Raw genomic sequence first — 14,258 nt, 5'->3', positions numbered from 1 at the left:
ATAATAATATATGTTTATAAAATCATTTTTTGTGTTCTATCACATTCTATTTTGAAATTGACAAAGATTGAAGGTTTTCTTTCTTTCTCACTCTTATTCTCGGTCGAGTGAATTTCGTGTTCCGGGTGGTGGCCACCGGAAGTTCTTTCGTCTCGAGCCGTCTCTTGTTTTTCTTCTTCTTCTTCTTCTTCTTGCACACCCCTCTCTCACCCTTGCTTACCTTGTTTTCTTTTCTACCCTCCAATTGGTCGTTCGTTTCTTCGCACTTTCTTACGCACGCGTGATTTCTTGCGTCAGGATTTTAATCTCTGGAGAAGGTAATTCGATTTTATGGACCGTCGCTTGATATCAAGAAAACCCATTAAGAAAGTTTTCAAGGGAATACGTATTCGCTTTTATTTTTTTTTTTTTTTCATTAATTTTTTTTTTAATATTTATATATATCTTCTAGAATTAGAATTTTTCTTGTTTATAAGAGTCAACCTGTGACAATGATCATTGCATAATACTTCTTCAAATCTATTTATCTTTCTGTTTCTCTGAAAGGGGGATGTTTTTTGAATATTCTATTTCGTTACTGAGAAAAGAGAGAGAAAAATATTCCTACCTTTCTAATTCTTATATTTTTATTGTTATCTTTTATTAATATTCTAATTTTCTTTCCTCTATAATTATTTCTCAAAATTATCTTTTCAAACGTTAAGATAAAAAACTAACTTAAGATGTTATATGTATATTCGAGATGATTTATTTTCTTTCATTTCTTTTCCTATTCCTTTTTATATACTATATATATATATAGCAGGTGCTACGCTATAAAACGTACAGTCCATGTAAATTATTATGCAGTGTTTATTTAGAAAAATTATTTCATAGATGAGAATTATAAATAAATTATTATAGCAGATAAAAAATAAGGTTAGTTATATATATTTGAAATAAGTATTAATATGTGTTAAATATATTGATACAAAAAATTCAGAAAAATACGTGAGAATATATATATATTGATTAATAATAAAAATTGAACAAAAATAAATGATATTAATCCGATAAAATAATCTATTTAGTATTTAACACGAGAGCAATGTATGATCTACGACACATGCGGTTTAATATCGTTATCACGAGGGTAGGTAACATCAGTTTCTTCGTGTATGCGTTTATATACATACATACATACATACATACATACATCCTAATATATACTAATGCAGAAGCTATGAGCACACATGTATACGTTAAAAAGAGATTACTATGTATCTGGGTCGCTCGGTCTTAGTTGAGTTAACGTGAGAAAATCTTGATAATACCATTAAACTATACTATTCGAGAAAAATACAATCGAATCTATTTTTTTTTTACTTTTAAACAATTCTATATATTTAAGAATGAACACACAATAATATATAATTAAAAAAAAAAAAATGGCACATAATTATAATATTATTATTAAATGAAATAAACGATTACGGGGGATACTTAAATTCAACGAGATTGTTTTATGAACATAATGGATATTATAAAAAGTATGAAAATAAAACGAAGAGAAAGCAAATGACATAAAAGAATTATGACTGGACCAAATGAAATATATTAAACCGTAACTATCTCTTATCTACGACAATTTAAAAGCCGTTTCACCGGCTAAGGCCATTGTTCTCAATCGTTCTACTATAACTACAGGTGCATTGCGTAATGCTATTGCAAACTTAATCTAGACTATTATTAAGCGATGCAATTCTAAAAGAAAATCGTTGCCACATTCCAACGATGATTGAACGATTACCTGGGATGCAATCTAAAAATCTTATCTTTAATTAAGATTTTTAATAATCATTTTTTTGGAAAGTTAAACGACAAGTAAGTCGAGTCAATGTTTGATCGGACGGGTCACCCATCATTTAACAAGGGTGTGTGTGTGTATTTTTTATAAATTCAAACAGGAAGTTGAAAAGTGTAAGCTTGAATATAAATAATAAATATCCACACACATTTCTGTGTGTGAAATTAACTTCTTGTTCTATCTTACTTTAATATTTCATATCTTTTTCGTAAAATCCGTTCTTATTTCTCTATTTTCGACGAATAGAACAGTAATATTAGATTAGATCGTACGTGTCCACCCACACACACAACGCACGTTCTAAGCAAATTCTCAGTGGCAAAGGTCAAGCTCGTTATCGTACTTCAGATTCGTCATAACTGACACACACACACGTCACATTTCTGTACTGGTTACTACGTCCGTCATAAAAAAAGATGATTTCGTTGAATCTTTACGATAGAAAGAATATTTACTATCACGTATAAATATAATACATATTCCTGTCACGTTTGCATCGTTGAAAGAATCCTAATCAAAAACACAACCTAATTACTTAACTTAAATATACTTATATTTTCTGAATTATTTACAAACTATTAGGCCTTGTTTTTTTTCTTTTTTTCTTTTCAAATCATAAGAATATTATCGGATAAAACGAAATAAGATGAAAAAAAATCGTTTAGATTAATCAAACAAATTGGATTATATCATTAATTAGATATAAATTAACCGGAAGAAAATTTATTAACCGTAACAAAAAAACTGATTGTTAATCTTAGCAAACGAGAAACTCGGCGAACTAATTTTCTCGGCTCGGCTCAAATGTGAAAACGAGCTACGGAACAATGCGTTTTAACATAATTAATGATGAATATACTAAGTTCGCCTATAAGCAAGTAAAGAAGATTTAAATGCTCATTTCGAATAACGTTATTCCGCTAATTTTTGTATCTTTTCATTTTGCGTCTTGTATAAACGAGCAGTAAAGATCGTTAGTCTATCAATATTTTACAATCAATAAAATGTTATCTAATTAAAAATAATATTTTTTAACAAGAAGAAAAGATATTCTCTCTCTCTCTTTCTCTCTTTTTCACTCGTTTAAATTCTTGTAGTTTGTTTAATAGCTAATATTAACGTGAATTAAAAAATCTTTATTACATTTCGTCGAGAAATACGAAATGTAATTAAATAATAATTACATCCCGGTCGTAGAAATTACGGAGACAGACAAATAATACGAATAATAAATGAAAAAAAAAAAAAAAAAGGGAAGGAAACTTGCCTACGATAATTAAATTAATAATAATAACAATGATTCTCGCAATGTTTATAATCGTAAACTAAGATATCTTATCGCGATAGTAAAGAATGGAAAACACTGATAATAGAAACCGTCACTAACACGAATGAAACTTTAACGCAATCGAGTCAATTCGAGATATCGGTCTATACTCACGAACGTGTATTATAATAACCGCCATGAGAAAACCATTGTTAGAATTTCATTTGTAGTATTACATATTACGTAGGATAAAACAATATTTTTCTCTTTTTATGATTCTTTATACTTGACCGAATATACGGGTCACTTATAGATGATAATATAATATATAATAATATCTATAATTGTGAACATATTTTTTATATAAAAAGGTATATTATTTATTTATTTATTTTATTTATTTATTTATTTCGGGTTTGAAGAGTTTCCGATATAATTTTTCTTTTTATAAAAATACAATCATAACTCTTATATACTTTATCCAAATATATTTTAACTTCAAATAAAATTGAAAATAATTTTTTGATCTAATTAACAACATAACAATTCACTTCTATAAACTAATCCAATTATCTAAAAAAAGAAAAAAAAAAACAAACAAACAAATCTAAGTTCATTACTTTGTTCTTTTTTCCCTATATAAAAAGGTATATATATATATATATATATGTATAATATAATTGTCCAATAAAATAATATATTGTTTAATAATTATTTATTCTGCATATATATGTCAGATAATATAAAAAAAACCGGACAAGTGTTGATGAATCATTTTCTTACATGCATATATATATATATGCCTTCCGTTCATTTTTATCGACACACCTGCACCTTTCGGTCTCCTCTTCTTAATTAAGTAAACAGTCATCCCTTCTTGGTACGAGTCGCAAAGGAACCGGAAGTACAGTAGCGAAGAATGAATCCTTGCTATTTAATATTCCTTACAACGTTACGACTGAGTATGGTATTTTACAGCATATCCTATTCCTACAATACATACTTATGATAAATTATTCGTATATGTATATGCAATCCTTCATCTAACAAATAAATTTTTCAACTTTTCTTAACAATTAAACCCTTCGACTGCTATTAACGCATATATGCGTTTGATAAAAATTGTCAAAGTATTCTATCGACGCATATAGGTGTTCGTAAATATTAATATTGGTTTGCGTATTGTTTATTGTTTTAAATCTTGTCGCATGAAAATAATATATAAAAGAGAACAACAAAAAGTTTAATTATTAAATACAATCTATTTTATTAGATTTGAGATTTTTTAATAACTATCAATCACAACGAAAACATTCGAGCTAATCAATTAATTGTTTATCTCGTCTAAAAATAAAATGATTAATAAACGTGTCTTTTAAAGGAAATCGGACAGATTGAAAAATTTGTTTTAAAACGTTTGTTTTGATCTCATTGAACGTTTCATCCCTTTAATTCGAACTAATAATAAACTATTCCATTCGTAGAAAATAATTCAGTTGAATGTATTCAACACGTAAAGTGTTAAAGAAATGCGAGTCAAAGAGTTTGAATAAATAACATACAATTGATATATTGTTTCTTTTTATTTACAGCTGGTTCAGCTGCTGAGAGTGGTTATTTTGGACCTTGGAGACAATGCAAGATTCTTTTATATCAACGAGAAAGATGTGGCCAAGGTGTATCAAGGTTTCAACCAGTCTGTAAGTTTTTCTTCGAAATTAAATGACATATATGAAATAAATATGTCATCCCTTCCTAACTATTCACCTCTATGGATAAATATATTTAATAGAATATTATACTACTGTTTTTGTGCGTGTGTGTGTGTGTGTTAGTGGCTGTGTGGGTAGCTGGATTGGCTGCTGCTGCTGCCTCCACGTTACTCGCATTATTGGTTGGCCTTGCCGTACTTCAACTTGCCATGGCCTCATCAGCGAAGAAGGTTGTCATTTCGTATAGCACTGCCCTTATCGGCAAGGTCGCCTTAGCAACCTTGGCAAGTGAGTATAAAAAAAGACAATACTAAACCTACAACACACGGTCAAACGAACCGCGCCCTGTAATTTCTAATGAATAAACTAAATTTTTTGTTCAATCCTCTAATTTGTCAAAAATATAATAAAAACTCTTAAAAGTTACATCATTTATATTCTTAAGTAAAATAAAATACTTTCTTCGTGATATCCAATTAGTTTAAAATCTCATATATGTGTTTTATTTTTCTTTTTAAAAACGGTGTCATTAAGGTATCGGTATGTTTAATATATTAAATAAATAAATAAATTTAGATATTATAATTATTTTATAATTTTCTTTATCTGAGAAATAAATGTGTGTTTAATTTTTCAAAATAAATAAAACAGTATATACGTAGAGTAACGTAAAGGGGTACTTTGTACTGTATACGAGATACAGGATTTATAACAATAGATTAGACGATATATTTCCGGTGTTTAGAATATAGAAATGAAATGTAAATTTATCGTTTAAGAAGATTTAAGAAACGAGACCTTGATACTGGTGGAATAATAAAAGGAAGGAATCCACCATGAATTCCAGAATGCGCATTCGAGTAGAGAAATCCCTTTTTCCGTTCTTACATCTTCGAGAATCGTTTCATAATCCACCGGATACGCTAGAATTACTAGTCGCTTGTGCTGCTTAGTGGCCTACTTACCCGTACTCTAAGAATCGAATGTCTATGATAGATCTTATTACGGTAATATGATATTTTCTAATGTCATAGAATCAACTACGTTCATGCACATATATTTTTCATCTTCTCGACTATCAATATTAAATACCGAAATACGCGGATAAACAAAAAATTCCTAATTCTTTTTGTTTTCCAGCATCATTGGCAATCGTAGCTGCGAGTTTATTTGCATTGCAAACGGATGACACAGCAAACAGTTTTGTTATTACGAGAGGAGAGGCTTTTTATATGCAGGTAAGATATTATTCAATAAATTCCCCATTTTTTTTTGTTCCAAACAATTAAGACAACACATTTTTCATCAAGAAAACAAATGTGTTGAAAGTGGATTGACTAAACACACAAAAAACAAAAATTCGAAGTGTCCGAATACTATAATAACTTATTTTTGAAGTTCTACTTCTTTTGGCGCGCGTTTTTGTAAAGTGAATTTAGATGCGACCGAAAAAAATCGACACCACGAAGTTGTCGATAATTACGATGCGCGGGCAAAACAATTTCAAATTTACCAGCATGAAGTAATTCGTAAATAAATCAATTAGATCGTACATATTAATTAAAACCTTTATCAATGGTATTTAATATCTTCATACATTTTATTTTAACATTATATTGTTACGCGAGATAATTGAAGTTACTTTTGAGGTTATGTTCGTTTTGGTACGCTAAAGAAGTATAACTTTTTACGTGCATACATAAGTACACACACACCAAGTTTTGTTTTTTTTTAATCGAACCCACATACCCACACGTATACTTATGTAGGTAGACATAGGAATTACCGTTATTCCGAAGTAGTTTGCTCATAACACGCAATAAGGAAGAGAGAAAGAGAGAGAGAGAGAGAGAATGCGAATAGTAATGCAACGAGTAGTAGTAATGTAGTAGTCCCCCCATAGAAGCTTCTCGTTTTTATTTGTCATTTCTCTCGGCTTTAATAGAACCTGTTGCGCCTATCGGACGGAAGAAAACCGTTCGTTGATCTATCATCCTCTCCTCGTACCGTCTATCTCTCTTTCTCTTACATCTACAGGTGTAACGAAAAGAGAAAAATAGAATAAATAAAATGGGGGATGTGCTGCTGATGCTGCTGTTGCATCGTTTGTAGTATCTACCGTATATACCTGTTGCGAAACTAATATTTCCTCTAGGATATGCTAAATCATTCATCACAACTATTTCTTCAACGTTACCATCTGTTAATACATAACAAGATTGTTCCTTTTCGTTGTTCAATCAATCCTCAATTTTATTCTATTTTCAACAATTAAAAAGTACGTTCTTTGATTAGATACTTATACTAATAGATTATATATGGACCGTTTATTTTGAAAATGATTGTAAGTCCATTTTCTGTTGTTTTGAGAAAATGAAAGGTTTGCATATTGGTTAATTTATAAATATTCATTAATTATATCAAATTTGACAATGTTTCTATTAATTAATTGATATGTAATTTGATTATATATATATTACTTTTATGTAGGATAATTTAATTAGAATAATGTATATTTACAGGGGCTGCAAAATAAACGGTTCATATATATATATATATACGATTAGTCAAAGATTAGGAAAGAAAAACATCGATTTTAAATTGTTTATATATAAAAATCATACTCCATAACAATGAAACAAATTTCTTATGAGTTATATTTCTAAGAATAGAGATATCCCATGAAATGTGTTATCGCACGAGTTAGGATTTTGAAAAGTGTAAAAGTTAGGCTTGGTATACACGATCGAAGCATTAAATATTTAAAAGCCACCTGATATCGTGGCCGAGACAACGAAGATTGCAACGAAGACGACGATTCGTTCGCAGGTGTTCTTTAAGCTTGTCCTCGAAGGGGGCAACAGGAGGATTGGGGGATTGGGGGAGGAGGTAAAGAACGTTTAGTATGTGTGAGAGCACCCACGAGTCGTGAACACTTTAAAAACAATGAGACGACATTGGCGGTCCGGCAGTGAACGTTTCGATTTCGAACAGTCGACACAAGCTCTTACTTACAATTTTCTTTCTTTCTTTTCTTTTTTTTATATTATAATTACGCGCTGTGTGAAATTTCTTGGTTTTTTTCTTTTTTTTACGAGAAAGTGGTTCAGCGATTTTGTTTCGTCAATCATTAACAAATATACAAAAACCAGGTGGATTAAAGAAAAGAAATTCAGTGAGAAATCAATTATTTTTCTTCTTTTAATTTTACATTTCGTTGTTAAAACTTTGTTTGTAAGATTATATATTATTTTTGAAGGGTATAAAATAAAGAGAGGAAAACTCGTTTGAAAAATCAATAGATCGATGTATACGTGTATATTTGTTTCGTATGATTGTGAGAACATACATAACTATCTTTAGACATCAAACTTATGATCATGATGTTGGAGTTACATCATAGTGTTGGTAGTGGTGGTGGTGGTGGTGGTGGTGGTTTTGTCAGTATGACGGGAAGGAGAAAACGTAGTCTTTTGAAAGGTGCCAAGGACGAAATCGAATTGGATAGAAGGAACAAGCAAAAACAGGGCAAGGTAAAGGTCATTTTCTACATCTCATGTTTGAAACGTGAACCAAACGAAGAGTATGAAAATTGCTCATGGCCTTGAACGTAGTCTAGACGAGATAGTAGAAAGAGACGTAGAAATTAACTAAAAGAGAAAGACAGTATACGTCTATAGTTTTATTTCACGCAAATAGAAGGATTGTTCATGCACGATGAATCATTATACAGATTCGTATCTTCGTTTTAGAAATAAATGGTGTTTTTCTGATTTTAAAAATGTGTCTATGCGATCCGTGAGAAAACATTTTTGAAGTTATACTTCTTTTGGCGCACACTTTTGTAAAGTGAATTTAAATGCGACCGAAAAATCGACACCACGAAGTTGTCGATAATTACGATGCGCGGGAAAAATAATTTCAAATTTACCGGCATTAAGTAATTCGTAAATATAAATAAATTAGATTGTACATATTAATTAAAACCTTTATCAATGGTATTTAATATCTTCATTTTTTATTTTAACATATTATATTATCGTCTTTTTGACAAATGTAGATTATTGAAGTTATTTTTGAGGTTATGTTCGTTTTGGTACGCTAAAGAAGTATAACTTCTTACGTGCGTACATAAGTACACACACCAGTTTATTTTTTTTCTTCTCAAGTATAATATATACGTATATATATATATATATGATATACAATATATATCTACTAGAAAAAAATTATATTTAACAAATATTTTCCGAACTAAATATCCATTGAATATATTTCAATTGCTTTTCTATAGAAAAAGAAAAAAAAAAAAAAAAACAACAAAATCTTTTATTCCTTTTCCCTGTCCTTTTATATTTTTTCTCTTCCTTTTTTTTTATTATTATATTTTCTCGTATAACCGAGACCTCGTCAAGATCATCCATTCGGTTTTTATCGCGCTATACAGGAGTTGTATAAAAAGTGATATAAAAGGGAATGTGGTAATTGTTTGCCTTGGTTTCTTATTATTTACGCAAAGATGATTTTAATCAAAGAGAAAGTATATAACATTGAATTATTAATTATTACACGTAAAATGAACAATAGTTTAACATTTTCTTTGTTAATCGTTAATTAAATTATCATCATCTCATTCCAGGCTTGTCTCTCCGTCTCTCATTCTCTCCTTTTCTTATCCAAGACTATTTGTTTTTATATGTGTGTATATGTCATATTAAATTATTCGTTAGATCAGTCAGGAAATTTAAACGTACAAACGATGTGTTTGAACAATACCTAACAAACGGGGAATTGGATTTTGTATTTGACACGAGATCTGTGAAAAGAACGTTTCAATGGAAACTTTTTAACGCGAGAATGTGTAATTTCGTACAAGCGAAATAATTATATTCGTTAAATTAATATTTTTTATTTCTCTATACATTTTTTTTCTTTTATATAATATTATACCTGTATATTTGTTTTGTTTTTTTTTAAATATATTTTCAGTAGAAAAATTTCTTGTATAGAAGAGAGAGATAACAGATATTTTTCTATAGAAAATAGATCAGAAATTTGTATCTACTTTGTATGTGCGTTATTATTATTATAATAATAAGTTTAATAATAATAACATAATTTTCATTTCCGTTTTGTTTCACCTATATATTATTTTGTACTAAACTGTAATAAATGGCCTTTAGGGAGCTTAGGCTCTAGGGTCAATAAAATATTATATTAAATAAATAAATAAATAAATAAAAATAATCGATTGATGCGAAAAATGATTTCACGTTATAGTTAGCTGCCATCGCCTTGAACTTTGGCGTACTCGTCTCTGCCGTTTACGAGGGAATTTATGCCAGAAGGGGTGGCGACCCTACAAAGATAAGGACCATCCCTGATCCTAGGGCAGCTACCATAAATAATCCAGGATATCGAGAACACCATCGACCGACAAATGGTATGTGTTTTATTTAACCATTATCATAACTTTATATACGATATATCTTACAACTTTCATTGTTATTTTTATTATTATTATTACATTTAAATATACTTTTCTCTAAACAATACAAAAATATATTGACCTTAACGCCTTCCTTACTTTTTTATAATTAAAAACTAATTAATTAAACGTAACTAAAAAGATTGTAGAAAAGGAAAGACATTTTCTGAATACCAAATAAGAATAAAAAAAAGACAAAGAGTTCTTGAAGCTTATAAAAGTAAAAAAAAAGGAAACGAAATTCCGATATAATGTAATAAAGATGACGAGAAAAAGAGAGAGAGAGAGAAAAAAATTAGGAAAATGCCCCTACGGCAGGCAACCCTTAGTACTGCGCGAACTTTCAGCATATGCACCTATGTATACAGGGTGTCCCACATAAATCTAGTCACGATTTTTCAAATATTTACATTAACCTGACAAAAAAATACTAAAGTTCATTTGTTTTTGATAGACTATACATTGCAATAAAAAAAATGTTCGAAGAAAATTATTTTTTTAATGTTATTTAAGGCTACCTTAATTTTTTTAAACAGCACTTAGTAATTTTAAATTTACAGTATTATAGCTCATTTAAATACGAACTCAACGATATAGTATACCATGACCTGTGGATGATTTTCTATAAGTTAACATTAAACTGCGAAACCCATGAGAGAGAATATACTTTTCATATTTTTTATACTTATAGCAAGCAGATTTTAAATATTTTTATATTAAATTAAAATACACTCTTTTGTCTATGGCTAAAATATCTTTTCGAGTTATAAATCAATCTGCAAAGGTTCAGAAAATGTCAGAGAATGCAATGCTGTAAATTGTGCATCTTTACAATCTCTTTGAAAAGTTTTGGTAAATATTTTTTATACTAAAAGTGAATAGATTTTAATGAATCTTATATTAAATTAAAGTACACTCTTTTGTCTACGCGTAAAACACCATATCGAGATATAAATTTAGCATGTGAAGTTCAGAAAATGTCAGAGAATGCAATGCTGTAAATTGTGCATCTTTACAATCTCTTTGAAAAGTTTTGGTAAATATTTTTTATACTAAAAGTGAATAGATTTTAATGAATCTTATATTAAATTAAAGTACACTCTTTTGTCTACGCGTAAAACACCATATTGAGTTATAAATTTAGCATGTAAAGCTCAGAAAATGTCAGAGAATGCAATGCTGCAAATCTATGCTATCAAAAACAAATGAACTTTAGTATTTTTTTGTCAGGTTATCGCAAGTACTTGAAAAATCGTAACTAGAGTTATGTGGGACACCCTGTATATTCATGGAGTAAAAAAAAAGTAGAGAGAAAAAGAAAGAAATTGAGAAAATACCCTTGCCGCATGACAACCCTTCGTAACACACGAAAAGTGAACACGTGCACCGTACACTTACATACATGTACATGCTCGTATAATAAATTACGATGTCTTTAGAAATTGACGTGTATGTAAAGCGGAACTTCGAGATACAGGTACTCTTAACTACACAATTACAATTGTTGTGTTGTGCAAACAAAACACACAGAGTAAACAAGGAATATATCTCATTTATCTCTTAGCAAATGCAACATATTTTGTAAAGATTCAACAATGCACTTTTTATTTCTTATCTCTCTCTCTCTCTCTTTTTTTTAATATTTGTTTACAGGATTGCAATTACATAGAAATAAAATAAAGTTAAAATTATAAAACAAATTTCGGAAGGACTATGAAAATAATTTTAATGATATACTGATGATAATAATTGGATCGTATAATGAATAAACAATCAATATTTCGTAGACAATTTTTGTTTAAAATCAATGAATAATTATTCGAAAATATATTAACGATTTTCATAGGTGGAAGTATTTCAATGACGGATGCAAGTGGTAAACCATATGTAGGTGATGCCGGAAATGGTTCGATGGCATCCGTCGCAACGTCAGGAAGCGCAACTAGTGCTGCATCTCCTTTGAGAAGTTCATTGAAGAAACCAAAACCTCTTGGAATTCACAATCCAGGATTTTCAGCGCATAGTCCGACATTGTCGAGGAATGGCTCGCAAAAAAAGGTTCGTATTCAAACGCATTCAACGGAAGTTTAAAGAGAGAGAGAGAGAGAAGAACGCACGTCATTTAGTTTTCTTCTTGACGAGAACAAAATAATTCGTCCGTGAAAAAGAAAAAAATGAAGTAAAAATGCAAAAACTAAAAAAGAACAAAAAAAAATTATAACTGTGATGGACTAAGAAAAATAATCATGGAAATTATTTTTGATTTTATTCACATGACCGCGAACGTGTAAAATAATATATATTTAATTATATTATTGTGCATTTTTTAATTGTTAATATAAATGTAGATTCGTCCAAAATTTCCGATCAAATATCGGTAAGGTAGGTTTCTTTTGCTTTGGTTGTGAACATGAACGCGTGGTGATATCAAACGAATACATTCATATATATATATATATACATAATTCTATATTATTCCGAATTAAATTAGTTCATTAAGAAAAAATAGTAATTATTGTAATTTAATATTATTACGTAGAAATACAAAATTTGTTTCACTGTTAATTGCACGCGAGTCGTAAAAATACATTAACGTATTTAACACGAAAAATTATTTGTTAATTAAATTGGTTAAACTATTAGGTAAAAATCGATCGTTAATTCTATATACATATATACATGTACATGTATATACTCATATATGTATATATGTATAGCGTTATTATTTTTTTATTTGCAAATAGGAACGAAAAAGAAAGATAAAAGGTATGAGATCGTAGAAACAATTAGCAAAATTATTTTTAAAAAAAAGCGATTTTACTCTAAAGAAACGTAGTCTTTCGATTCAATTATTTTTAATGTAATTATATTCAATGAATTAGCACGACTTTTAAAGTTCATTAAAAATGACTTATCGTATCACATCCGTCCAGCCCTAAACAGGCAGCTAAGTACACACAGCGAGTTTTGTAGTATATTGTATACACACATAAAAATATAAATATATATATATATATATACTTATATTTTTTAGTGATTGTTTGAATACAGAGTGGGTCAAAAGTTCCTTACGTGACCCAAAAGTTTTTTTGGTAATGTTTCTAATCAATTACTATTTTTTCGAGACATTTCTGACTTGTAATTTGATTTATTGTTTAAGAAACTCAACTGGTATTTTTACGGTTTCTTAAAAAATATTAATTAAACAATTTCTGGAAAAAGAGAAATTGATTTTAAAATTTACCTATCAAACTTTTGACTTAGCTAGGAATTTTTTGTCTACCTTCTATATATACACATGTAGATATATATAGATACGTATGTACTCAGTTGGATTTTCATGAAAATATCCTCCAGAGTTTATTATTATTATTATTATTATTAACAGAGATATATCGTAGATGATGATGATGATGATGATGATAATGATGATGATGATTTTAAGTTACCCTTCTCCCTTCGTCTCTTTAAAAACATAAAACATAAGTATTATGACTTATTATTCTTTATTATATTTTTTTTTTTGTCATCATATATATTATGATATATTATTATAATTATATTATTATATAATTATTGTTATTATTTTTGTTCTGTTTTCTTTCGAGCATGTACCTACAATTAGAAAAATTTAATTTTTCTTTTTTTTTTTTAGTCTTGTTTGTATTAATTTTAGATTTTTTTATTCGAAAATTAAATATCAAATAAAAGAGATAGAGAGAGAGAGAGAGAGAGAGAGCAGGTCTCACGAAAAATATCCTCATCGCAAAAACGTTCAATTATTATTATTATTATTATAATTATTATTATTATTACTACTAATATTATTTTTTATTATTTTAAGAGTATTATTATTATTATTATTATTATTATCATTGTCACATTTTTTTCGAAACTACAATTTTTCTTCACTTTTGTTTACGTTCTTCCAACATGATACTCTCG

The 14,258-nt window shown here is 28.8% G+C and overlaps 1 protein-coding gene across 1 annotated transcript in view; it reads left to right on the top strand.

The window, feature by feature from the left end:
* The window catches only part of LOC106787941, a 21,284-nt gene extending 8,786 nt beyond the window's left edge, over positions 1–12,498 (top strand). The window contains exons 2-6 of the mRNA XM_014750730.1: positions 4,706–4,813; positions 4,949–5,113; positions 5,966–6,063; positions 10,106–10,268; positions 12,160–12,498. Coding sequence (XP_014606216.1) covers positions 4,706–4,813; positions 4,949–5,113; positions 5,966–6,063; positions 10,106–10,268; positions 12,160–12,404 — 779 coding nt within the window. The 3' untranslated portion in view covers positions 12,405–12,498. The remainder of the gene's footprint in view (positions 1–4,705; positions 4,814–4,948; positions 5,114–5,965; positions 6,064–10,105; positions 10,269–12,159) is intronic.
* The last annotated feature ends 1,760 nt before the right edge of the window (positions 12,499–14,258 follow it).

Source organism: Polistes canadensis, unplaced genomic scaffold (assembly GCF_001313835.1).
Source record: "Polistes canadensis isolate GaletaPanama2010 unplaced genomic scaffold, ASM131383v1 scaffold_120, whole genome shotgun sequence".
Taxonomy (NCBI): domain Eukaryota; kingdom Metazoa; phylum Arthropoda; class Insecta; order Hymenoptera; family Vespidae; genus Polistes; species Polistes canadensis.
This window is presented reverse-complemented; position numbering and strand designations above follow the sequence as displayed.